Source organism: Telopea speciosissima, chromosome 10 (genome assembly GCF_018873765.1).
Source record: "Telopea speciosissima isolate NSW1024214 ecotype Mountain lineage chromosome 10, Tspe_v1, whole genome shotgun sequence".
Lineage (NCBI taxonomy): Eukaryota > Viridiplantae > Streptophyta > Magnoliopsida > Proteales > Proteaceae > Telopea > Telopea speciosissima.
The window spans coordinates 50519186-50547174 of NC_057925.1; the positions used below are offsets into that span (position 1 = coordinate 50519186).

The 27989-nt window shown below is 38.4% G+C and overlaps 1 protein-coding gene across 1 annotated transcript in view; it reads left to right on the forward strand.

Moving 5' to 3' along the window:
- The window catches only part of LOC122642423 (splicing factor U2af large subunit A), a 31553-nt gene extending 6865 nt beyond the window's left edge, over nucleotides 1–24688 (forward strand). The window contains exons 4-11 of the mRNA XM_043835891.1: nucleotides 7675–7764; nucleotides 20502–20543; nucleotides 20700–20789; nucleotides 22814–22921; nucleotides 23063–23164; nucleotides 23262–23341; nucleotides 23436–24295; nucleotides 24329–24688. Coding sequence (XP_043691826.1) covers nucleotides 7675–7764; nucleotides 20502–20543; nucleotides 20700–20789; nucleotides 22814–22921; nucleotides 23063–23164; nucleotides 23262–23341; nucleotides 23436–24192 — 1269 coding nt within the window. The 3' untranslated portion in view covers nucleotides 24193–24295; nucleotides 24329–24688. The remainder of the gene's footprint in view (nucleotides 1–7674; nucleotides 7765–20501; nucleotides 20544–20699; nucleotides 20790–22813; nucleotides 22922–23062; nucleotides 23165–23261; nucleotides 23342–23435; nucleotides 24296–24328) is intronic.
- Nucleotides 24689–27989: the final 3301 nt, after the last annotated feature.

Genomic DNA, 27989 nt, shown 5'->3' on the forward strand with positions numbered 1-27989 from the left:
GGAAAGTGCAGTAGCAGATGTGGCACACTGGCACAATTTCAACATTCCCTAGAAAAATAATGCATTCATTAAGACTCATAAATAATTTTGTAATTAGATGATCTTGTAGTGTGAATATTATTGAGATTAGTAATCCATTTGACAAATTGAATCTTCAAGGAGATGCCTTTCACACCCAGTACTCCAGGGCTCGAAGGAAAATAAGTTCTTAAGCTTCACAGTGAGAATTGATGAATAAAAGAAACCAGTTTATAGAATGACTGGATTATTCGGTTGTGGATTCTCGTTCAATCCTAACACCCTCTGGGAGATTTAATAGCTGATGAAACAGCTAAATATCCCAACTGTTCAACCATACTTTGAATTCTAAGAATTATAAGGCATCGTGGAACAGAATGTTTAGCAATCGGGAATAAATGGTTCATTGAATGAGTACGCAGGAGTTGAGGATGTTGAGATGTATAATTGGAAATGGTAGAAAGGATGGAGTTAAAATGAATGCATTTGCGGAAAGTTAGGGGTAGCTACAAGTCACCAACAATTGGCAAAATGATTGTGTCCTTTTTTCTTTGTACAAACTTCCAATAGTAGGAAAGTTGACTGAGATTTGCTTTGAAGACCAATGACTGTAATGAAATGGAGGCATTTGATGCTGGTTGATGACTCCAAATAGAAAGTCCAAAAGTCCGGGTAGTGAGGGCATACCTATCCACTTATAATTTATCAGAAGATGTGGCCTTAAGTGGAATGCGAAGAAAGATTCATTTGTATAGCTGACTTTTAATGGTTGGGATTTGGGAAGATGCTTTGAGTGGTATAGTCACTGGTTCAAATTGTTAAAAATGGTTTTGCGAACTGATCATTTTGTACCAAAAATTTGAAAAGGTAATATCGAATGTAATAGTACTAATAAACAATCTATTTGCTGCCAATCAGGAGTAGAATGGCTACTTAATTGAAGGAACTGGTGTTCTACAAATGTTGCTTTTGTGACTGTAGAATCCAGCTTGACGGCTGAATGCATCATTTCTACCCCTCTTTCACCAGCTATTTCCATAAGGTTGCACATGCATAATCATACTCTATGCATCTGTTTTAGTTTGTGCTATGGAGTATGGACCTTCCTAACAGAGCACATTCCAGCAAAATAATTGCAACTAGTAGTAAGAGTGAGTGGCAAAACAGCCATTGGAATCTATGCCACTTACTCTTACATCGGAAGGAGAGGTGGTTAGTTAATCAATGAAAAACTCGCCCGGAAGATAAAAGAATTATATAAAAAAGAAAATGATTTTTCTTCCTTGTTTGGGTTGGGGGTCATGGTGTTGGTAGTGCATGGACAGAAAACACGTTTGTGGAGATCCCCGCAATCACTATGCATGTTGTTGTTCCATTGATGGTCTTCTTCTTTTTTGGTTTTCGGAACAATGACGTTCTGATTGACACAAATATAGATTTGCTCATTTTTCCAATTTTTTTGGTGATTCTACTTCTCAGCTCCAGAGATTATCACTTACCCTTGGTCCCTGGAAAAGACAATGGTATCATTAAGGTTTCAAATTTTGTTGAAATTTCAGAAATCTCAGTTTTTAATATTGGTCAAGAATTTTGCTTCCCATGGGAAACCTTATGAAAGAAATCAGAAGGATAAAAAGGAAATATATAGCTGGTGGAGAAGAAATAGGAAGAGATTCTGGGGATAAGAACTTGGGTTCTTTTCTAATAATGTACTTATAGTTTTCTTGCAAATTCCTGGAATTTCAGCTAAATCTGGTTAAAATTCTTCTCTCAAGATGGGTTGAAATATAGTCTAGATTGAAAAAACAGTGGCTGCCATGATGAAAGTCTTGTTACGGGCTGCTGGTATCTCTCCCTGCTAATAATTTCTGTTCACATCTCTCTCTTTTGGAAATAGATATGTTTAAGCAATTACAGGTTCTGGGAGGAAAAAGTTGAAGTGCTATGGAGGGAAATGTCAAATGTCTATATATTTCTATAGTCGTGTATTAGATTCATCGAATGTTAATTCCAGAAGAGGAAAGAGTAGTAAACAGTAAGAGCTTCCCAGTTCCATTTAGATCTCAGGCATTCAAATTTCCCATCCTTTAGTCTTTATATCTAATCAATTTTGAGCCTTAGAAACTGTAATGGTTACATGTGCTTGAGGCCAAGAGTTAGTCTGTTAGATTCCATTTCATGGTCTTAATCATCCTCATTTTGTGTCATTTCTTGCCACACAGGGCCTTGGCCCTAGAAATACAGATCATTTATCCAATTTCCCTTCATAACTGTTAATTTAGTTTTGTCTGGATTTAGTTTGTTTAAGGCATGATATATCTGTCTCCTAAGATGAGATATTGTCTGACCATCATGTTAAAATCTCTCTTAAATAGGGTATTTATGTTGGGTGTGTCATAATTCACCTTCAGGATGGTGATGAAGCTGAGGACTCCTAGAAGAACCACTTCCAGGTGCAGTGGCAATTTTGATGTGATTGCTGCTTTCTTTGCACCATTGAACTACACTGATCTCAGCGCTTGGGAGAGTCATTTCTATCTACATTTTTGTGTTTGATCATATTTGATGGGAAACTTTGCAAGATGGTATGAAATGTATCCTATTGGGGTTGTTGCCATGTTGCCATTATCTGTAGCCTTTACTAGGTTTTCATCAATGGATTTTTTTTGCAGAATTGGTTTTTTGAATCTTGTCACATGCCTACATTCACATGTTTGATGGTTTTCTTATGATGGCGCCCTTTCATCCTTACAAAACCATTTACTGGGGCCTACTGTTGTTGTTGGGTTACTCTACAATCTTATCTCTTCAGAGCATGCATTCTTGCAATGGTTTTCTATAGATTATGGAAAGGATTCTCTCAGATTTTAATGTTCATAGATTACTGTTGCTTTCCTGGTTAGCTTTGATGGACCACTTTTGTTTCCGGTTTAGTTTTGATAGACTACCGTTGCTTACTGGAGTTGCCCAGTTGACTATGTTATTCAGATTTGTCCATTCCCTGGTTGATTTGTGCATCATACATGTGGACGGTTAAGTTGCGTTATTGCAACCTTCAGGTTGTGGGTTTGAAACATGGAAACAGCCTCTCCGCGAAGCGAGGGTAAGGCTGCGTACATTGGTCCCTCCCAGACCCTGCAGTAGCTGGAGCCTCGTTGACTGGGACGGGGTTTTTTATTTTTATTTTTACACGTGGACATCGATTCGGCTATGGGTGCAGGACGGTAATGTAGAAGAGGTTCAGCAAAGAACCACTTTACAGTAGGATCAATAATAGATGCAGAAGATCATCAATAAGGATAGCAAATCAGAATTAGAAACAAAGGCAGATTTAGAAGGTTAGGGTTTCAAACCAAACCAGCCATGGGAATGCAACCAAACTTGGATCGATTGAAGCTTGTATGGAGGGAAAATACTGCTGCAAGTTTCACTCAATTCTGATGCTGGAGTTGGGAGATATGGAAGCAACACTAAATTAGAAGGTTAGGACCTGTAGGCCAAACCAGCCTTGTGATGGTGATCAAACTTGGATCGAGTGTAGGTTCCATGGAGAGAGTGCTCTACTGCAGCTTTGATGAAGTTCTGATGGGTAGAAGTGAAGTCATGGGGGTGGAATGAAAATAGAAAGTATGGAAATTATGAAAGTTTCAGGCCTGGAGTGGGGGTGAAAGTGAGGATTGAATGGAGGTGATGGTGGGAAGGTTGTATTCTCCAAAGATCAACTAAAACTGATGGTTGTTTGCAGAGATATGAACTTCACAAATCCCAGCACCTGATTTGAAAGAAAACTGGGCAGCAACAAGATGGCTCGATCCTTAATTGAAGAACAGCAGCAGTATCACCCAGATGGTCTTCTCAATGGTTGGAGTAGTCACAATAACACAGAAGCAGTCAGGGATCGATGAAGAGACAGAGCAAATGGAGAAATAGAAAATAGAAGGTTGGGGGATATATGGATTGGGCTCTTTCAGCCAGGCTCCTTCAGCCCTTCAAGTCAATCACTCAACTTGAGAAGAAATCACACTTGCAGCAAAGCAAAGCTATATTTTCATTCATCATAAACAAATCGTGGGGGGCTTCTAAAAGCCATTGCAATATATGGAGGGCAAAGCTTGCTCCTCAAGAAAGAAGAGAATAGAAACTTAACTAATTAACTTCAATCTAAAAAAATAGAAACTTTCCTAATTAACTTGACTGAAGTAAAATAGTAACTAGGATTGACATGGAAATAGAAACTACTAAATACTAATTGATTCTAAAGCCTTAAAATCTCTTCAACTGAATCATGTGGACCCCACTTTAGATGGCTTAATAGGTGCAGCCAAACTCCAGAGTCTGTGGTCCCCACCCTTTAAGTTGTCTCCATTGGTTTAGTTTAAAAGACTTTAAGACATTGACAAAACTGCCCCCACGGTTTCTTCTAGTAATTATCTCACCAAGCTAAATTAAGGGGCTGTGACACTGTTCACGTGAACAGTAACGTGAGCAGTGTTTTGGCCTCTTCTCCTTTGGGTTTTGATCTACATCAGACGGATTTCGTGGTGATTGAAAAGGTGGGGGAAAAAAGAAAAAACAGAAAATAAGGAAAGAGAAGGTAAGGAGGAGAAGGCGCAGCAGAGGGAGGAGGTGAAGGACAAAGAACAGCCCTAGATTCTGAAGAGAAAAGAAGAAAAAAAACCAACCAGAGAAGAGGGGGGGGGGGAGTAGCTTACCAGTTCCTGATCTTTTCCATTGTCTTGTTATCTGACAGCCTGCATCTCTCTCTCTACTCTTAAAGACTGAGGATGTATAGTCCATAGCTTCAGCTGTGGATCCTTGCTTAAAAACACATATCTGGGAATCTTTTATTGGTTAGTGCTTGTCAAGGGTTTAGGTCTCGGTTTTGCCACTGGTCTCGCCAGGCCACGAAACCGAGATCTCGGCGAGATCATGTATTTTTTTTCTTCTCAACTCGATGGTAAATTGGTAGGTTTCGGTGGCCATATGGCCAAGATAGGGGCTGAAACTTCACATTCCCTGTATTTTAGGCCTTCTAAACACAGTAGAAGCATTAGTTTTTACAAATTCAAATCCAAAATGGTACTTTGACTACGGACCCTAAGTTGGTAGTCTACGACGCACATGAGGTCTACCTTCAAAGTCCTAAGTTAATCATATAGCTATTTCCTATTTCCCCCTTACCTCTTGTATTTTTTTCTTAATTAAAAATAGTTCTTGAGATGCAAAGCAGCTTGGAGGTGAGATTTGCAGCTTAAATCTTCAGTGAATCAAGCTTTAGTTGGGACTTGGAAGTGTGATTTGCAAAAAAAATGAAAAAAGTACCCAAAATATGAAGTTTCCCCTTCACATAGGCGAGACATGGCGAGATCTTGTCGAGATGGGGGCTTTTATAAGAGGTAAGATGGTCGAAACCAAGAAATGTCACGAGATGTCGGCGAGATACCGAGATCTCGGTCGAGATATTGACATTTTTGTGTATCGCATGGGATTTTGTCTCGAGATCTCGCCGAGATCTTGAACTATGGTGCTTGTGACCGTCAATAAAAGTTCTTATTTTAGAAAATTCCTCTATGACATTAATAGAAGTATTTAATAATAAGTAATTTTAAAATAAAATATCTGTTTATCCCCAAATCCTATTATTAGGATTTGCTGAGTTGTGCACCCTCTGTGTCAGATTATGACACCGGCACTTGTATCTTGTTAACCCAGCCTGTTGACTACATTGATGAAAATTTTCGGAGTATTCAGCCCTTGACATTTTGGTCAATAATCTGTCAGTTTGAATATTTCGTTGAAGTAAACTGGAGGATTAAAATGTGTTATATTCACTTTGACTAAAGACTAAAACATAGTTCTCATGGCACCAAGGTGAGTCATGGTAGTGGCCAACTGCCTTGACACCTTGGCGACGCCTTGCAGAGGCCAGGGTACCCAAGGCAAGTGACTTTAGTTATATCCCAGATCATATTTTCCAGGTGTTATTCATCTTACAAATGTAAATATATTTTATGTTGGGTTATAGAAGTCCAAGTATAGAACATTTGGGGGGGGGGGGGAATGTGAGATTGTAGAAACATATAAAGTGAGAAATGAGAAATGATTGAAATTTATAATATTTCAAGGACAAGATCATTGGGTTTTAGGTCTGGGCACCTTGTTACCAAGGTGAGTAGTGGCCTTGGGCCTCATGGAGTGCCTTGTCGCCTTGACAACCACAGGCTAAAATTTTCCTAGTGGTAACTACGAAAATACTCTACACAGCACCCTGTTGCATTAAATGTGTAAATTACATTCATACAGTTTAAATGTATTGAGTTAGGCCACTAACGTATACATTTCCACCATATTTGCTGTGGATATTAGGGTTATAGAGGTAGTAAAGGGTGGATGTGTTAAGGATAGAACTGGGAAGAGAAGTCAAAGATTTGCTCAAAATGAGAGTTGATATTGCCTGGAAAACTATTTTACTGTAGTTCGGGAATGAATTTAGCTACCGAAAGTTTGTCCAATCTTTGCTTTTTCACTAGACAACAAATTCATTGAGTTCAGTCATGAGGCCATGCAAAGTGGATGCGTGGGACGTTTATATCCTGTACGTGAAGCTGGAAGATGTGTGTACTCATTAGATGAGATGGACCAAAAGTACCTTATGCTGGATAGGCATGATCTGTGTTATGCTATACCTCAAGGGAACATCTCAGGGATTTGGTTATACAGAGTTGCCCTGATTCTGAATGGAGGGTGGGCAGCAGGCAATTGACGAATAAAGAGTGTTCTCTCCAGAAATGATTTAAAAAAAATAGGCGTAACGTACTTGAGTTTACTGCATTATTGCAATTAATGTTAATTCTGGTGGTTTCCTGAGGTTGTTCATGCCACATTGATGATTAGATAATGTGCCCGTCATGTTTCCCAAAGCTGTATCATGTGAAAAATGCCAAGTAGTTGTATTTTCCAGGATGTGTTTGCTTATGCTCCAGGGTTGGTTGAAAGGCTTATATGTTATGTGTTTTGGGTCTTCTATCCTTGGATTCAAATGTATTTGGCTGGTTCTACCTCTCTACACTGTATAATGTGATGTTTTGGTGGCTTTCTTTTCCAACTAGAGGGTCCATGTATGCCTTCTTCTTGGTTCTTTTTATATTTGGATAATTTATGCTCCCTTAATCTTTTCTGTTCTTGAATTCTTTTTTTAATAAAAAGAGATCGATAAATTTATCTGTACTGCAACCCATAATTTTTAGTGATTGTATTTTGTGTATAAGTATATTATGTAATGGGGACTGGTGCATAGACCCACCTTATGAATCCATCAATTCATCTTCAACTTTATCGCACAGTAACTTTGCTTTTGCTGCTTGTGTTTTGGTTATCAAGCTTATTGCCTTTGATGGAGGTCTGACTCTAATTTTCATGTGAACATTCACATTTTTTTTTAATGTTATTTCCAGACCAATATTCAATATCAACACTCACCATTTTCCTTTCCATCAAATGAGGTTCATTTTACCTATATATCTGCTTCATCTTCTATTTCTGCTCAGAGGCTATTTTGGTTCAACTAGAACTTTCTACTAGTCCTTTCAGTTTCTGAGGTATATTGTGGTTACCATTCATGTAGCAGGTATTCAGACAGTTGCTATTTTCATGCAGACTGGTGCCCCAGAGAAACCTGTGGCCTCAGCTGATGCAACACCAGACATTGATGCAATACCTGACATTATTAATGATTCACCACATAAGGTATGGGCTTAATGCAACATGGGATATACCATCTCTGTCCATGAGCATATGATTCAGTTTTCATGTTTTGCAACCCTTAAGCATTGATTTTGTTTCAGTTTATTTTGACTTCCTTCTAATATTGCTATTACTTCAACTCAACTCAGCCTTATCCCAACTAAGTGGGTTCGGCTACATGGATCCTTTTTCTTCATTCAGCTCTATTCAAAGCCATACTTGTTACTAGTACTAAGCTATGCATGTCTGATGAGATAAGTCACCTAAAGGGCTTATTTTATTGAAAATAAGCTTTGGGTTGGGTTATGTAGGTGTTGGGCTTTTGATTCCATCGGTTTACTTTGTAATTGGCCAATTTAATGAGCCTAAAGTATGGGTAGAAAGTAGGAAAACGGGATTTGCTTCATTAGTTTAGTTAGAGTCCTGTTATGAGTTAGTTTTGTTCATTATTTTAGTTTCCTAGTCAATTTATGTTACCTTATAAGTTAAGGATTGGTTTAGGCCTTTCTTTTTTAATGTCTAAGTCTATTTTTGAGTTTTCTATATAAGTTTGTGTTAGAAGTCATGTAATAGGGGTAGTTTAGGAACTAGTCTCATTACTGGTTGCCTTATTATGTAAATCTGTTTTTTCTTCTTTATTTCCCTTGTACCTCCCTAGGGAGGTGGATGTAATTCTCTCCTTATTATGTTTGAAGTAATATAGGTGTATGGAGAAGTCTCTCCAACACAATCGATTACAACCAAAATTATTCTCTTCTTCTCTTCTCTCTTCTCTTGCCTTCTTCTTCCTCCTCCAACTTCTTCCTCTTCTACTTACCTCCTTAACCTAAAATCTAACATGATATCAGAGCCTTAGGGTTTGAGAGTCGAATCCAGCTTCTTCTTCCCATTTTTTCCTTCTCTTTGAAATCCTAAGGCACAAAAGATTTCAAGGAGAAGCTTCCTATGTAAAGAACCTGTTGAGAGAACTATGAAATAGGTTCGGAATAACCTATTCTAGTGATTACTACTACTGTTTGAGATTTGATGCAGCTCATTTGATGATTTGAAGTTTTGCTAGCTAGTGCTAGAGTTACCGCCAACCCTCCATTGCAGTCCTTGTATGTCCTTCTCTTGGCATGGGTTTGAGGATTGGAATGGGTCACTAGAATCGCCCAAGAGTGTTGTTTAAGGGTCATGTGCTTCCTCTTGCTGCTTGAAGACTCAATCTGAGCACAACTCTTTTTCGTGGAAACAAGTTTCTGCCCAGATTTCCGCTGTTGCAGGTTGCAGTCCTTGTTTCTTTCTCATTTCGGCATGGATTTGGTTGTTGGAGTAGCTCATTAGGATCGTAGAAGGATCCTTCCTCTGCCTCTGGTGTTCTCTATTGATGGATGAGGTTTTTTCTTTGAGCACAACTTAGTTTTGTGGTGTCCTTTTTTTTTGCCTAGGTAAACCCGATAATGTTGTCCTTGCATTTAGGGTACATTGGGCTCCTTGTTTGGTTGAGAGAGGATTATGAATATCTGTATTTGAAATCTTGAAGCTTGTGTAAGCTATTTTACTCCGTGGAGAGTGTTAGGGTAAAGCTTTCTTCCTTACTGGAATTTCTATTTTGTATTGGGAACCTCTATTTGGGTTCAGTGTGTACTCCCCACTTGCTATTTATTATCTGGTTTATGGTCAAGTACCATTTCCCTTACATGATGGTTGGTACAGAGTCTTCTGAGCTTGGTTCGATTGATTCACAGCCCCCTTCAACAGCTCCTCAGTTGGTTTATGAGAGTACTCACCAACAGATTTCCTTTGTAAAGCTTAATGGTACTAATTACTTGGATTGGTCACATTTTGTGAGACTTTCCCTTAGAAGTAGGGGAAAACTTGGATATATCAAAGGTACTATCAAGGCTCCAGAAGCTGGTTCACCTACTTTTGATAAATGGGAGACTGAAAATTCTATAGTTATGACATGGTTTATCTTCTCCATGAAGCCCGAGATTGGGAGAAGTTTATAAGGAAAGAAACTGCCAAAGCTATCTGGGATAGTGTCTCTGTGGCCTTTGACAGAGTAGGTGACTCTGCCAAGGTCTATTAGCTCCATCAAAAAATTCACTCATTGAAGTAGGGTGACAGAACTATTTCTGAGTACTACAGTGCTTTTCTTAGTCTTGTGGAGGAGTATGACCACTACAGGGACCTTCATTTGACCAACCCGGAGGATGAAGCAAAGGTGTATCTGACTCTTGAAAAGGAGTGTGTCTTCTATTTACTTGGTGGTTTGAACCCTGACTATGAGCTAATTAGACTCTAGCTGTTAGGCCGGTCTCCCCTTCCCTCTCTTAGTGAGGTCTGTAGTCACTTACAAAGTGAGGAGACTCGGCGGCTTACTATGGAACCACCAGCGGCATCATCTCATGAGAGGTCAACCCTCAATTCCAGTTCTTTTCGGGACACCCGTGGAGGTGGTAGAGGCCAAGGGCCTAACCGTGAGGAAGCCAATACTATGGAGACAGTTGGTGCCAGTGGAGTTGGGTGAGACAGATTTAAATGTGATCATTGTGGACGAACTGGACACACTAAGGATAGGTGTTGGTCTCTCCATGGTCGTCCTCCTAGTAAACGTGGTCGTGGTGGCTGTAGAGGGGGAGCTCGAGCTCATTCCGTGACGACTGAGGCTGATGCTCCTCAGGATGACTCCACCTTTATGGATGCAGTGGTTCGCAGAGTCGTGTCACAGTTGAGCACATCTTCTACATCTAGTGTGGCTGGCTCCTCATCATCCTCACCTTTACAGGTCTCCACCTCAGCTTCTACTGCCGCCCAGTCTTGGTTCATTGACTCTAGTGCCACAGACCACATGACTGGTACATCTCATTATTATGATTCCTATACCATTTGCTCTGGTAAGGATAAGGTTAGGGTAGCTGATGGCTCCCTTTCTTCCATATCTGGTAAGGGTAATATCCCTGTGACACATAGTTGTCATGGCGCCGCCATGGCGTCCTGGCGCTGGGAGAGGTGGCATATCGAGCTACGCCATGGTGGATGTAAATATATCGTTCGATATGGCTTCCATGGCGACGCCATACCACGATATGTTGGCATATTGGTCGATATTTGTACATATAAAAGTTAGATTTAAAATTTCTTTTTTTAAACCATTTAATAGCTTAGATGCTTTGCTCCAAATCACACACACTGAAGAAAGACTATTGCTATCAAGCTTCATTAAACATGTTAGCCTATCATTTGATTTTTACTATTGCTTTCAATTATTTGACAGGTTAATCTATATTTTCAATTTTTCATACTTTCATATACACTAATGGATATTAGTTACACTTTCATGAATTAAACCATAGTGGCATAGTATATTAGTAGTAGTGTAGTATACTTTCATGTTGATTTTTGATGTTATAGGACATATATTATAGCATACTAAATGACATTAAAAATACAGAAAATAAAAAATTAAACATGGTCGACATGCTCGCCATGGCAACGCCATGGCGGGCGACATGTCGATATATCGACGTGACACCCTTCCACCGACTTGGATCGCCGTGACGCCGTGACAACTATGCTGTGACATCATTTATTTCCCTCACTTCTGTTCTTCATGTCCCTAACCTTACACTAAACCTCTTATCTGTGAGTCATCTGACTAAATCTCTCAACTGTTGTGTCACATTTTTTCCTTCTCACTGTCTTTTTCAGGATTTGGTGACGAAGAGGATTATTGGTAGTGGACATGAGGAGCAAGGCCTCTATCTTTTTTACCTTTTTTTGCCCACAGCTCAATCCTATGTGTGTGGCCGTAATGATAGTAGTTCTGTGGATTCTGTTATATTATGGCATCGTCGTTTTGGCCATCCATCTTTTGTTGTAATGAGGAAACAATTGCCTCACTTATTTTCTTCTATTGCATCTTCTCATGTTTTTCAATGTGAACCATGTATGTTTGCCAAACATTGTCGGTCTTCATATCCTTATCATGGTAATAGAACTGTTGCTCCTTTTCATATTGTGCATACTGATGTTTGGGGTCCTTCCCCTACTACTTTATTTGGCTATCGTTACTTTATGTCATTTGTTGATGATTTTTCACTTGCTACATGGACTGTTCTTTTGAAGCATAAGAGTGATGTTTGTGATGCCTTTCAGAATTTTTATCAAATGATTCTTACTCAATTTGAGACTTGAATCAAAATTGTTCGATCTGAAAAAGGGGGAGAGTACATGTTTGGTGGCCTTCAAACCTTCTTTACTACTCATGGCATTATCCATCAGCTAGCATGTGTTGACACGCCCCAACAAAATGGGGTTACTGAGAGGAAAAATCGCCATCTACTGGAGGTCACCCGTAGTCTCTTGTTTGGCATGCATGTCCCCAAGACCTTCTGGTCCGCGGCTCTTCTCACTGCCTCCTTTCTCATCAATCGTATGCCTACCAAGCTTCTTAATTTTAAATCTCCCTTGGACATCTTATCTCCCAAGGCCTCTACTTTTTCTCTTCCCCCTAGAGTCTTTGGCTGTGTTTGTTATGTGCATGTAAACAAATCTGCTCGCACTAAACTTGATCCCAAAGCTCTCAAGTTTCTCTTCCTTGGGTACTCTTCTACTACCAAGGGTTACAAGTGTTATCACCCCTCTTCCCGCAGATGTATCATTTCCAAGGATGTTACCTTTCTTGAGTCTGTCCCTTTCTTTGTCTCTTCTCAGCATCCTCTTCAGGAGGAGAATTATGGGAGAGAATAGGCTACCGATGATTTCTTCCTTTCTCCTCTACCCACATCTCCTTTTATGCTTGACATTGGAAAACACAGGACTGTAGATGTGGTTGAGGCTGATGATCAACCAAGGAGGAATACAGAATTGGTTGTTGAAAGTGGTTCTGGTAAGGAGAAGGATTACCACATTACATACAAAAAAGGTGAAGGCTTGCATAATACAAGAAAGAAGACGTACCAAGAGTCCTCCTCAGATCCAGATCCATATCCTGAGATTCATTCTTCTCAATCAGGTGACATTCCTTCTCCTCCATCTGATTTGGACCTTCCTATTGCTGTTAGGAAAGGGAAAAGAACTTGTACTAATCCTATATCCCAATTTGTTTCCTATGATGCACTTTCTCCTACAGGTCTTGCCTTTATTACTGCTCTCTCTACAGTTTCCATTCCCAAGAATATCATTGATGCTATGTCTGACCCAAAGGGGAGACAAGCCATGTCTGAGGAGATGATGGCACTTGAGAAGAATGGTACTTGACAACTTGTGGACCTTCCCAAGGGACGTGTCCCAGTTGGATGCAGATGGGTCTACACAATCAAGTATAAATCTGATGGCAGTATTGAGAGATACAAAACAAGGTTGGTGGCCAAAGGGTACAGTCAAGTCTATGGAATTGTCTACCAGGAGACATTTACCCCTGTGGCCAAGCATAACTCAGTAAGAGTTCTTTATCTTTAGCTGCCAATAAAGATTGGCCTTTATATCAGTTGGATGTGAAGAATGCCTTCCTTCATGGCAACTTGGAAGAGGAAGTGTACATGCAAACCCCACCAGGCTTCAAGATGCCTTCAGCTGAAGGAAAAGTCTACCTCCTTAAGGAGGCTCTATATGGTCTCAAACAATCCCCAAAGGCATGGTTTGAACGCTTTCGATATGCTATTCTGAAGAATGGATATTCCCAGAGCCAAACTGATCACACTCTCTTTACCAAGCAGAGTAATGGTACTATCATAGCTCTCATTGTCTATGTTGATGATATCGTGGTTACAGGAGATGATATAACTGAGATAGGTAAATTGAAGAGCTACTTGGCACAGCAATTTGAGATCAAAGATCTGGGTCCCTTGAAGTACTTCTTAGGATTTGAAGTATCAAGGACCAAGAAAGGAATCAACTTATGTCAGAGGAGGTTTATTCTTGATTTGTTGACAGAGACAGGGATGTTAGGCTGCAAACCAGCAAGCTCTCCTATTGAGTAGAATCACAAACTAGGAGAGGATTGTGGTCCTTCTCTTGTTGATGCGGGGAAGTATTAAAGGCTAGTGGGGAAGCTTATCTATCTCTCTATGACGCGGTCAGATATCTCTTATGCAGTGGGAGTGGTCAGCTAATTCATGCATGATCCCAAGAGTGGCTATTTGGATGCTGTGTATCGTATTCTAAGGTATTTGAAGTCCTCTCCAGGGAAAAGACTGTTGTATGCAAGGCACAATCACTTGAGAGTGGAAGGTTTCACAGATGCCGATTGGGCTGGTTCCATTACAGACAGGAGATCTACCTCCGGCTATTGTACCTTTGTGAGAGGTAACTTAGTCACATGGAGGAGTAAGAAACAGCATGTTGTAGTCAGATCTAGTGCCGAGGCAGAATTTAGAGTTATGGCACATGGAGTGTGTGAACTCATCTGGTTAAAAAGACTTGTTCAAGAACTAAGATTTGACACTGAAGGACCCATGAGGTTGTACTGTGACAACAAGGCTGCCATCAGTATTGCTCACAACCCTGTTCAACATGACCGGACTAAGCACATTGAGGTTGATAGGCATTTCATCAAGGAGAAGATAGACTCTGGCTGTATTTGTACTCCTTTTGTGAAGATTGGTGATCAGTTGGCAGATATCTTCACCAAGGCTCTTGGCTCTTCTCAGTTTAGTACTCTCCTAAGCAAGCTGGGAATGCATGATATATATTCTCCAGCTTGAGGGGGAGTGTTAGAAGTCATGTAATAGGGGTAGTTTAGGAACTAGTCTCATTACTAGTTGCCTTATTATGTAATTCTGTTTTTTCTTCTTTATTTCCCTTGTACCTCCCTAGGGAGGTGGATGTAATTCTCTTCTTATTATGTTTGAAGTAATATAGGTGTATCAAGGAGTCTCTCCAACACAATCGATTACAACCAAAACTATTCTCTTCTTCTCTTCTCTCTTGCCTTCTTCTTCCTCCTCTTCTACATACCTCCTTAACCTAAAATCTAACTGTTTGTAAGGGAGGCCAGCAAGGATTTAAGTATCGGTATCGGGTATCGTATCGGTCGGGCGATTTTAAGAGACGTATCGTATCGGAGATACGTATCGATCGGTGTAGAAACGCATGAAAATGATCAAAATACACATGGAAATACACTTTTGGACAATAAAAACAATATAAACAAGCAATTTGTGTCATATATCATGCATATATACTAAGAATTGTGAATAATCAATAACCAGACAAATGCGGCACATTGAAATTGTTATAAAAGATTAAAAGATGAAATTTCTTACATGTAAAGTCACTCAATTGCCATGAAGAATGTCGGGGTGGATCAAAGTCATGTCTGTAAGGGTCTTCAACAATAGGAGTGACTATTGTGATAGATTTTAGGGTAAATATATAATCTTCTTGGAATGTGATAGATCTATACATAATATAGTACATATATTATATACATTAGCATTTGTTTTAAATTTTAGAAGAAAATAAAAAAAAAAAATTTTCATTTTAAAGAAGCAATTTTCGGTTTTGGGTAAAAAATGCAAAGAAACATGGATTTTGAACTCAAATCTTTGTAAATGTATACAAAGAATGCAATACTAAGTTAGTTTAACATATTCCCTTTGAATCATAACAAAAAAAATACCAAAAATCAAAGATTTAAACAAAAGAATCAAGTTTTTTTCAAAAAACCTACCTTGCCCTTCAAGAACACCTTTTGATTTCGAATGTGGGCTGTTAGATGCAGCAAATGATGAGATTTCACCTCCTTTAGGATCGTTTTTGGCAAAGGAATCAAAGCCCTCAACAAATCTTTGGCAAAAACCAAGTTTAAAGATGTTTTTTTATGGTTTCTCAAAGCTGGAACTGTTTTTTTTCTGCCAGCCGGCTCCTGCTCGAGTTTTCTGTTTTGAGAAGACTTGGGCCCATGTGGTTTTTAAGCTGCTGATACGTCTCGATATGTATCGTTATTTCAAAAATAATAAAATAATGGTTTAAATCATGTCTCGTCTGTATCGATACGTATCAACCGTATCGTATCGTATCGATATGTATCGGTCGATACATACCGATACATTCGAGACATTTGCATTTAAAAAAAAAAAAGATACGTCTCGACCTGTCTCGTCTCGGCCATGACCGATACCGAGACGTATCGGCCGAGACGATACGATACGCTCCGATACTTAATTCCTTGGAGGCCAGCATTGTAGTATTGTACACGAATTTGATTAATGAAATATTGGCTTGAGCCTTCTCTTTTATTCTGTGAGACTCAATTGGCTGTGAGATGCAGTACTATACGGTGAGAGGCCATGGGTGAGAGACCTAAGGGTGAGAGTGAGAGGCTCAATCCAAAGTCCAAACTATCCTTCTTCTATCTTTCTCTATTTTCTTTTTTTTTTATTTTATATTTTATCTTCTATTCCAATTGATTGAGTTCTGCCCTGAAAGTTACTGATCCTTTGAAGACCATTCGAAAGCCTGAATCAGCCACTGGAATTGATGTTCGATTGTTACATGAAGGCTTGAGAATATCAGTACATCGATCCTACTGTAGTGTCGGTTCTTAGTTGAATTGGCATCTACATTATTTGGTATCGGAGCCATGGAAAGATGGCAGATGGAGACTTTCCATTGAAGTCTGATTCCATAACTCCACTAAACTCGTGGATGGGATTTGTTTCAAGATGGGGAGAGCTGATGTAAATCACAGGTCCATGTGTAGCCCAAGAACAAGGCCCCAAAACCAACCCAATATCGTTGTGGGATTCAACTATTGTGGGAGACAGCCAACCTATGATCAATGCATCAGACTATGAAAGAATTAATAGAAGATTGAGGCAATCTTCTCTTACCATCACTAATGAGAATTTCTGCAATAAAATATAGGTTTTCTGGGATGAATGCATCGAAGTGCTTGACTTGGTTGTAGCAGATCAGATTCTCTCTCTTAAGGTACGATATAAACCTCTGAATGGATTTTTTTGTGCATCATTCATATATGCTAAATGCAACAGAGTAGAAAGGAGGTTGCTTTGGGAGGAAACGCATGCTATTGCTCAGTCACTTTCTATTCCCTGAATGATTGTTGGTGATTTAAATATCATAAAAAATCCGAATGAGAAGATTGGGGGTCTGCTGATGTGGCGGGTTTTTGTTGGTTTGATGGAGCATCTCTATCAAACTCGTGGACGAGTTTTTCTTCAAGCAGGGGAGAATTGATGCAGATAAGTCCTCTAAAGGGCTTATTTTATTAAAAATAAGCTTTGGGTTGGGTTATGTAGGTATGCAGAAGTCGACTTTGAACCAGGTAAACCAGTGGGAGATCAATTGCAGCCAGGATCAACACTATAAGGAATAAATCTTTTTTTTTATATTTTTTTATTTGTACTTTTCTGTTACATATGAAGAACATAAAAAGGATAAGAAGAAGAAGAAAGGGATAATAGAGACGATAGAAGAGAAGGGGGGTAGGGGAATGGCTCGCTCAGCCTGGGTCTCTCACCCACAACTATCCCAGCTGTTGAAACATGGAATTTCTCCCATAACCGTTGGCAACAAGGCCTGAAAATTCTTTTCTCCAAATCTGTTTCTATTACAAGAGGGGCTGCCTATTTAATGGAATAGGCCAGCTTACAAAAGTAGAAACTTAAGAATTAGTAACTTCTAAAAGAAATAGCAACTTCTAGAAATAGAAACTAGGTTTTATAGTTCAGCCAACATGCAAGGAACAAAAATTAGGAACTAGTAAATATAGTAACTACTAAAAAGAAAGAAACAAAATTAGAAACTACTAGATACCTACTTAGTAACTAAGAAACTATTACAAAAATAGAAACTAAGTTAATAGCAGTTTCTAATAGAATATTCCACCAACATCCAGCTGCTAATCTTCACACCAGCTGTCCATATCAGCCCCCAAATCACTGTTCACGTGAACAGTAACTATGGTACTGTTCATATGAACAGTGACTTTTTTAAAAGAAATTTGTCTTGGTCTCTTTTCTTCTTCTTCATGCTTCACTTTGGGCTGGGGCTGCCTTAGGTGATGCTCCATTGAACCAACGAAAACTTGCCACATCATCAGAACAGGCTGCTTCTCACCATAGTCGAATCCACAACCTTGCTGGGCTGGTTTTGGGGTTTGTTTCTGCGGGTACATATGGACTTATGATCTACATCAGTAGGTGTTAGGATTTTTATCCCATAGGTTTACTTAATAATTGGTCAATTTAATGGGCCTAAAAAATGGGTAGAAAGTAGAAAAACAGGATTTGCTTCATTTAGTTTAGTTAGAGTCGTATTATGAGTCAGTTTCTTTCATTAGTTTAGTTTCCTAGTCAATTTATGTTACCTTATGAGTTAAGGATTGGGTTGGGCCTTCCCTTTTTAGTTTCTAAGTCTATTTTTGAGTCTTCTATATAAGTTTGTAAAGGAGGCCAGCATTGTACACGAATTTGATTAATGAAATATTGGCTTAAGCTTTATCTTTTATTCTGTGAGACTCAGTAGCTCTAATTTGTTTGTTCCTTATTTTATCTTTTCTAGTTTTACCACTGATCCATCTCAACATCTTCATTTCAGGTACACTAAGTTTGTTTATATTTTTTTCTTCACTGCCTAACAGTCAGCTCCATACATCATTCCTGGTCATATAACAGTCCTACAAAATTTTCCTTTGAGTTTTAAAAGAATATGTCAATCACACAACACTCTGGATGCACCCTATTCTAATTCTTGTTCAATATCATCCTTGATTTCTTCTTTATTTATGATTGAACGCTAGGTGCCTAAAATTTTCACGTTGTGGTATATCCCTATCATTAATTTACTCCACTTTACTTCCAGTCCTATTGTTATTAAAGTTACTCATCATTTCATTTGTTATTATCAAAAGGAGAATTTTGAAGGAAGTTTCTGATGCATGAGAATCCTTATTGTATTTTTGTTCATTATTGACAGCGATTTACTACTGGTAGTAAGTAGTAAATTAAGTTTCCTAATTAGCAGAGATATTTGAATTGGGAAATTGATTGTAATTGTGCTTCTTTCCACCCCCTCACCTGTCTTTTTTTTTAATCCTAAATCTTGTACGAGTTATTCAAGAGTCTTCGCTGTTCTAATGTTGGTCTTTTAGAACTAGGAAGTCAATGGGTATTTATGGACAAGCATGGGACACATTTCAGTTCAGTTTTGGATTATTTGATTGCTGTGGTCTAAGCCTTTGCTATGGGCTGTGGTTAATATTGTTGCTTGTGGTCTTATGATTGTTATTGTTGTTCCTGTTTTTATACAATAGTTATTGGTAAGCTCTTTAAATTTCCATCATATTTTTGGTCAAATTTTTAATGTGGTGATTTTTAAAATATTGGGTTGTATCTCTTATTTAATAATTAGTTTTCTTTGATGAAAAGTACCCTATTCCAATTGCTCACTCTAGAGGCTTGAGAATTTTTTATTGCCCCATTTAGTCCGACCTTTATTTTGCTTTGTTTAATGTTATGTGAGATTTTGACATTGTTTGCATGGTTTCCATAAGGTCTATTATCCAACCCTTTATCTCAAATTCTTGATGTTCCCCTTCGGATTCAAATTCTCTCTTATAATCTTTACCTGTTCCCCTCTCTGCGAATTGTTTATTGGTTAATCCTAGTTCCTAAAGAGTGTGCGCATATGCTAAAATGGGAAACTTGTTCTTAATCTGATGAGCCAGGCTTTGATTCTCTGGTCCATTATTCATAAAGGTTGTAATGTAGTTCCTTGACGACCTAATGGTTGGGGTTCGTACAAAAAAAAATGGTTAGGGTTTAGAATCCAGCAAAATTCCAGAATCCTAGAGAAGGAACCAAAACCGGAATTCAAGAGAATTTAAAATATGATGATCAGCAAGTCTGATCTGGCCAATTTTCTGGTTAAGTGGACTGTTTATCTGTGCGAATAGCTTAGTAACTTTTTGGAACAATCCTACGGTCAAATTTCAAATTATGGAAGAATCCTTGTTGAAATAGGAAATTGAAATTCTGACAGGAAATCAGAATTCGCTATGCAATAATCTCAGGGACTCAGAATCGCAGTATCAAAGAACTGATTTAATGATTAGATAGCAAACTGAGACCATTACCATAGTTGTCAAGGACTCAAGGTGCCTAGGTGACCCAAGGCATTGGAAGGCCGCCTAAGCGCTTAGGTGACAAAGCGCCCTAGTAATTTTTTTATGTATCCATAGTTGTCAAGGCGGTGGATGGGGGGAGGGGAACCAAGGCGACTCGGTGTCGCCTAGCGACCAAGGTGCCCTTCAAGCAAAGGGAGCCTGGACACCTAGGTGACTCCTAAGCGACACCTTGACAACTATGTATGTATCCATTATATCTAGTATAGAAATAATATAATTATGCTAACAACATTACAAAGAACAACAATGCAGATTGAATCTATGCACTAATTTGGCATTATATCTAGCAACATCATTACAACATTACAGCAACAACCATAGTTGTCAAAGGTCACAGTTCGGCTACGGTTTGCTCCAGTACATGCATATAACTGACTCAGACTGACCGAAACCGGACCAAACCAATTTGTTACCCCTAGCTGCAGTGGTAAAAATTTATGCACTATGAGTCATGCCTATCAAGGAGAGGGGGAAAGGCTTATTTTCTGATTAAATGTGTTTGGGATTTCTTATTTTATCTTACACTTTTATGGTTTATTCAGATGTTGGCTTCTTGGTTTGTTTAAAAAAATGGTTTTATGTGTGATCTTTGCTGTTGCAGATATTTGTTGGTGGGATTCCAAGGGGTCTTTCATCTAATATGGTAAGTTGGTCAGGAATTTTACAGCGGTTACAGACAAAAAGTTATCTTTTAAGCTCCAGCTTTTAGCTCACTGGTATCTTTCACTTTGAGAATGCTAGATTCTCTTAACCTCTGCCAATATTTCTAAGGTTGATACCTGTATGCTGTCCTTTCCAGTTCATGGAGATTGCAAGTGCCTTTGGACATTTGAAGGCATACCGCTTTCAGGTTGATAAGGATCTGAATGAACCAGTCGCTTTTTTGGAGGTATGGCTACTGAACTCATACTTCTGGCTTTCTTGCAGTATTTCCTGATAATTTTTGTTCTTTATTAGTCACACTTACTAATTATCTTTAAGATCTAGTCGGTGTCTGGTCAACTCACTATTTTATCCTTAATTAGCTAGAAATTCTTTTATTTCAAATTGATATGATTTTCTTGTTGTAGCATAACTACATCCTATTATTGTTGTCCTTGTCTAAGTTATTGCATGTTTTGCCAACATAATCAGAGAAATTTTAGTTACTACTACTTGAATTCTTGATAATCAGATGACTGCTTACTGTGATAGCATTTTTGTGGGTACAAACCATTGCCCTTACCAGCTGAGCTAGCTGGCACCTTCCTTACTGTGATTATATGTTTTAGATTGGAATCCTAATTTATAACAAGCTGGTAAAACCTCCTTGTTTCTTCGTGTTCTTCCCCTCGTGTAATCTGGCAGCTACTATTTCACACTTTTTTGTATTATCTACCTGAATTGTTTGTCTATAATAAGAGTGGTTCACAATTAATTGGTTTCTTTTTCCCTTTTCTTGTTGATATTTTCTCGAGTGCACTAGCTTGTTTGCTTTCCTTGGTGAAGAACATTATGGACCACCCTCTGACCAACTGATTAGTGTGGTCTATATCAGGGCCTCAGGGGTACAAAAAAATGGAAAAATATGGGATGGGATCAGATAGTGAGATGGTGTCCTTTACCATATGTATGACATGGACATAGGGGTTTTCTCTGTCTTCAACCTGGTTTTAGTCTTGGTTGATCATCTTTGACAATTTTCTTTTGGAAATTAATGCCACAGAACAACAACCATAACCTTATCCCAACTAAATGGGGTCGGCTACATGGATCTGAAGAGGCCAATACAGTAAGAGAAATAAGAGAAGTAGAAGGAAGTAAAAAAGTAAAAGGGGTAAAAGGAAGTAAAATAAAAAATAATAATAACAACTATATATATATAATAAAATTACTAAAGGAAAAAGTCTAAGCAGTAGTCAAAGTAGCATCCCAGGAACATCCCCCTACGAGGGGTCAGCTACACGGGTCCTTGTCCTCCAAACAACTCTATCCACGGTCATACTAGGATCGAGCCCTAGCATATGCATATCCTTTCTTACCACTTCTCCAATAATCATTTTAGGCCTGCCCCTACCTCTTTTAGCTCCTTCAAACTGAATCTGATCACTCTTCTTTGCTGGTGCATCCACGGGTCTCCGTTGGACATGACCAAACCACCTCAAGAGGCTCTCATTCTCGATGAAGAACAAATAGAACGTGAAAAAATACCTCTTGGGCTTCCCCCAAGCTTAAAAGCTTGAATGTCTGGGATTTGGTACCTATTCAAAACCCTAGAACTTAGAATCTGTGATGTAAATGAGAGGAATAGGACAGATAAAAGTGGGAAAATATACCGTTCTTGCGTGGGATGCTTCGACGATGCACATTAGTCTGAAATCGAAGCCAAAATGCTTGGTTTGCAGGTTTTCATCTGTACTTCAGGGTTCAGTCCCCTTTCCTGTTCTTGCTTCTTCCGCCTTCAGACCAACGAAGACGATGAAGAGAATGGTTTGTAATTTGTGGTTTTACACTTATGGGTATTATGGGAAGTTCACCCTGTAGTAAGGGTAATTTCACCATTATAAAAGACTTAACAGCGACTTAACTGCACAGACCTAACAGAGTGGACTAAGTTGAAATAAAGTCATAAAGTAAGGGGTGTCTGTGATATTTTGAGATTTTTTGGGGTGTCTGAAATTTTCCCTTAAATTTTTAATTTCTATTTTGAGATTATTACATCCAAGCCTTTGTATCCTTTTAACTTCAACCTGCTTTTGGGACTTTTCTTTTATTAATTATTGAAGCCTTACAGAATGTGGGAATCAGAGGACATGCATTGTTTGCATTAATAATTTTAGCCATTTATTTTTAGTTTGTTTTATTTATTATGATTGTGAGTCACATTCCGGTATGAGCATGTGAACTTGTTGATTATCTAGTATTCTTTTTCAGTATGTCGACCAGTCAGTCACCCATAAGGCATGTGCTGGACTGAGTGGGATGAAGTTAGGAGGACAAGTCCTAACTGCTGTTCAAGCTTTTCCTTATTCATCCAGAAAGGTATTCAAACCTTCCATTTTTATGTATTATGCAATCTGTCGCGGATAAAACATCTATGTACTATGATGGTGCTTCTTATATTGTATCCTGTTTGAATATTTGTTTCTCGTCTGAAATCGTAACCAATGGAACCTTTGCCAGGAAAATGGTGAACATTCTGAGAGGCCACCATTTTATGGTATCCCTGAGCATGCTAAACCACTTCTGGAGAAGCCCACGAAAGTGTTGAAGCTTAAAAATGTGGTACGATATTCAGTTGCACCTTTATCTACCTTCTTCCCCTCCCCCACTCTTTTTCTCATTTAGCTTTTAATAATTGTGTCATACTGGTGGGGTTTAGTTCAAGCCTGAGGACCTCTCTTCTCTATTTGGACTCGAGCTGGAAGAGACTTTGGAAGATATACGGCTAGAGTGTGCCAGGTCCATGATGAAATTCCATCCTTTGATTTCCTTCACATTTATTTTCTTACTAAGTTTTGTTGGAGTGTCTATTAAAACAAACACAATCTTGCAGGTTTGGCACTGTCAAGTCTGTTAATATTGTCAGGAACAACAGCACATCAGAAAAGGTTGAAGTCCCTGTTGAAGTTGATACAAGGGGGGCCTCACAATACCCAGAGGGTGATGATGGCACCAATAAAACAGAAAGCATAGAGGGAGACATTGCCCTCAACTTTGGAGTTAATATCATGGTGGAGCCTTCAGAAAATGACAAAGAACTCCAAGGTGGAAATGCAGGAAATAACTGCACTAGTGAAGACAAACCTGCATCTGATACCGTAGAGACCAAATCAAGTGAACCAGTTCAACTTGATGATAACAACATGGCTTTTGTAGAAGCACCATGTCAGATGGATACTGATGAGACTTCCCAAGAAGCTCCTAACCAGTTGAATACGGTAAAACATCAATCAGACTACAACAACAAGGGCGCTGATGTTCAGGCCATGGAATCTGGCCCGGGAAACGATTTGATGGTTGAAGAAGAATTGGGACCAGAGGAATCCACCGATGACAAATTGCAAGAATCATCTATTGGATTGAATGATGATGTTGGTATGGAGTCAGGTGATCTTGAAGAAGGTGATGGTAAGCAGAGGGCTAGTGATCTTGATGATGTCTTTGAACACGGGTCTATTCTTGTTGAATATCTAAGAGCAGAAGCTTCCTCCGTGGCAGCACATTGTCTACATGGGCGACTCTATGGGGACCAGGTTGTGGCAGTGGGTTACATTTCTCACGATCTCTATCTGGCGAGGTTCCCAAAGTGAGTGTCTGATATCAGTTGCAGCTTGGTAAGACCCACTGTGGGCTTACATGATGTCTGGTGGGTTCACTCCATTCACTATGCAAAAAATTGGGTTTCATTCTTGGGTGATTCTTTTCAATGGAGTTACCAGAGAAAGTGGTAATGATGCTTGGTTGGTTGTGGGGGAGGGATGGATCTTTGGGTTGAAGGATGCCAGTGGCGATACTCGCTAATGAGAATTTAGAGTTGGTTTTGTGGAAGGAAATGGGTGAGGGCTCGAGGTCTTTCATTTTGTTGTGAGATTATGGTCAGGAGGTTTGATCTATAACCCGTTCGATTATCTTTGATATTCCCAGTTCAGCATTTTGCATCTCATTTATTTATCTATTGCCAAAGAACTCAGGTTACAAGCATTATGGCAATTCTGCGATTTATATTGATTGGAATTGCATTCTGATCACTATTGCGGTCTGTGATTGGAACAACTGAGGATCATGGATAGATAACCTGAAACTAAATGTAAGAAGGGGCAACACTATGCGAAATTATTCCCTTGGAGTCATCTTTTATTTCATCTATTAGGGTTATTCCTTTTTTTTTTAGGGTAGGGAGTGGGGGCATTGTTGGACGAATCAAACATGGTCAGGGTGAGTCATATTTTTTTCTTATTTTTTTAATATCTTGCTTCTCCTTCTTAGAGTGAGTAGGAACTGAGGTTATGAGTTTTTTCACGTGTGAAGAAAAAAAGGGACTAATATTGAAGACTTAACAAACAAAAATTTTAGGGTTTGGATGTGTTGTGGACCAAATTTATGGTGAATGTGTAGTATATGGCCTGATAAAAAAAAAAAAAAAAAACTGTAGTCAGTGATTTTTACATGACTCGGGCAAAAACATCAAGTCAATAAAAACTTAGAGTGACTTGGACCTGGTCTGGTTATTTCTTAAACTTAGGTGAGTTTGTATGACTCTTGATCAGGGGTGTCAGTAAGAAATTTTTGGTTAAGAGGAGTAACCTAGTTTCTCTTCTCCCATGTTGGAGAGTTTTTTTTAATTTTTTCTATGAAGAGAAAACTATCAATAAACTAAGAAAAAAGAACTGAATGTAGATCATTAGATAGTTTACCCTTAACCGTAGTTGTTCTGGTTTTTTGAAGCCAGTTGATGAGCAACCGACACTTGTAACCTATACCTTTTTTGTAACAAGGGATTAAAGTCCTCTTCAATTCCTTGATCATTGAGTGCAGTGCAGTTCGGGGTTGAGAGGTGGACATCCGACCGTCCGTCCGAGGTTGATTGAGTCGGTTTCTTTTTCTTTCTTCTGGAGCTTGGCACCGTTGGATGTCGCATTTGCCAAGTATTGAGCTCTCAGCCCCGAAGTGTATCGCACTATACTTTTAGAGAATTTGAGGATATTTTTCCCAATATAGACCCGATGTTACTAGATAAATTAGAAACATTGTATAGAAGAGAAAACAACTCCCACGACAACCAGATTGCATGGTTTGATTCATCAAATCAATCTTCCTAGATCAAACTTTGTTATATATTGTTGTATTATACGTACTATGTATCTAATTAAACTTTTTTTTTTTTGAAAGATTTTGATTATATTGGTTGAAATTTACGGACCTAATTAGGCTAATTAAGATTAATGTTTTAATATATTAATCTTAATTACTATCTCTAAAGTAGGTGATTGCATATACTATACATCCTAATTGATCTAATTATTGCATTTTATCTTAATTAAAAATCCTAACTCTATGGTCACTAACAAGGTCAACTGTACAAGAGTGATTAAGTCCCAAAGTTAATAGTGATATCATGGAGAAAGAACAATTATTTGGAAGACAAACTGACTTAAGAGCCAAAATGATCAAAATTATGAAAATGCCCCTAGAGGGCCAAAATATGTACAAATGCATAAAATAACATTTAAATGCCACAAATGATCATGACTAATTAACATTACATGCATGCATATGAATTACTTAAAATATTTACAATGTTAAAAAGCACAAAGTGGTAAATTACAAAAATGCCCTTGTTAGGGCAAAAATGCAAAAATGCATGAAAAACTTCATGTGTGGGCTTGAAATGGTTAATTAAGGCTATTCTAGGGGTTTAGGCTTTACTTGGGACAATTTGGTTAGAAAAAAGTGGGGTAAGGGTAATATGATTATTTTGTGTCATTTGGTCACCACGCGAGCCTGCTGGGTTTTGATAATCATTGTCAAGACACACTTCCAAGGTGTCAAAATGTGATGTTACTGCCACTTCAACCTTAAGATGCGTAAATGAGAAACCATTTGAAGTTTGGATAGTAGATATTGAAGGCGTACGAAAGTGTAAACCTTGCTAAAAAGATCTGTCAGTTGATATTAAGAGGGGACTGCGGGGCAATAGAAGTGTTTGTTGAGGTGATGAAAAAAGGGACAATCAATTTCAATATTCTTTGTCCTTTCAAGAAAACTTCATTATGACTTATTTGAATGACCCTTTTGTAATCATAATAGAGTGGACTTGAAGTAGTTAATGAAACATCCAAATCATGGAAGAGATACCATAGCCAAATAATCTCAGACTTAGTATCAACAAAGGCACGATATTCATATACATTACTGTAGCGAGACACAACATTTTTTTTTTTGTTGCTCCATGAAATAAGAGATTCTCCAAAAAATAGACAAACTTGTAAATGACTGATGATCAATAACATCACTAGCCAGTCAGCATCAAAATATGTTTGAGAGTCGAGAGATGGAGAAACATGAAAGAGTAAACATTTAAATAATGTGCCCTTCAAATAATGAAGAATGCAACGCACAATAGTTTAATGTACACACGAATGAGTGGCCATAAACTAGTTGACTATATTAACAACATAAGCAATATCAGCCAAGTGATTGTGAGATAAATTGAACTCCCCACCAGTGTTCAATAGAATTTAGGATTAGAAAGATGCTCTTTATCAGTGACAAAAAGCTTGACATTGAGTTCTACGGGCGAGTCAACTGTATAGAAAGTCCAACCTTGGACAGTACATAAGAGGCACACTTAGCTTGAGAGAGAACACAACCAACAAATGTTGAGGTAACTTCAATATCGAAGAAATATTGTTGATGGTCAAGATCTTTCATCTCAAATTGTTGATGAAGAAAAGTGGTAAGAGTTTGAATTCCCTCATTATTATCACCAATAATAATCGTGTCATCTATATATAAAAGTTATATGACAATGCCACGATTCGTCTGGTTGAGTGAAGAGGGCTCAAAAGGGACAATAGAGGAACTGAATTTTTCAAACCATGCCCGCGATGCTTGTTTGAGACCATAAAACGTACAGTGAATGCGAAACACTGAATGAAATGGATGAGAATAGCCCAAGATGAGGATTCATGTATACTCTTCTTGAATACTGCCATTGAGAAATGCATTGTTTAGATCCATTATCTTTTGTCCCAAAAGAAACCGGCTGTTGCTATCTCCATCCTCCATGGGAAATGTACAAAAATTAACCCTCTTAAAAAAGTAGGTAAATGATAGAGGATGGGTAATTAACTAAAGTTACAACAATTACAATTAATTTATCTTTAAAATTTATGACCTAAATACATTATGGTTTTCTCAATAAAGATTTATTTTTTTTTCTCTTCTTTTTGTTGGTAAGGAGATTTATTTTTCTTAAATGACGCATACCTATGGTTAGGTGGGGACGGTATTGTAATTTTATTACCATTTTAAAGACACGCAAATGGAGCAATAGCACAGAAACACGCTCACAAGCTTCTGCTGTTTTTTTTTTTTTTAATTTTAT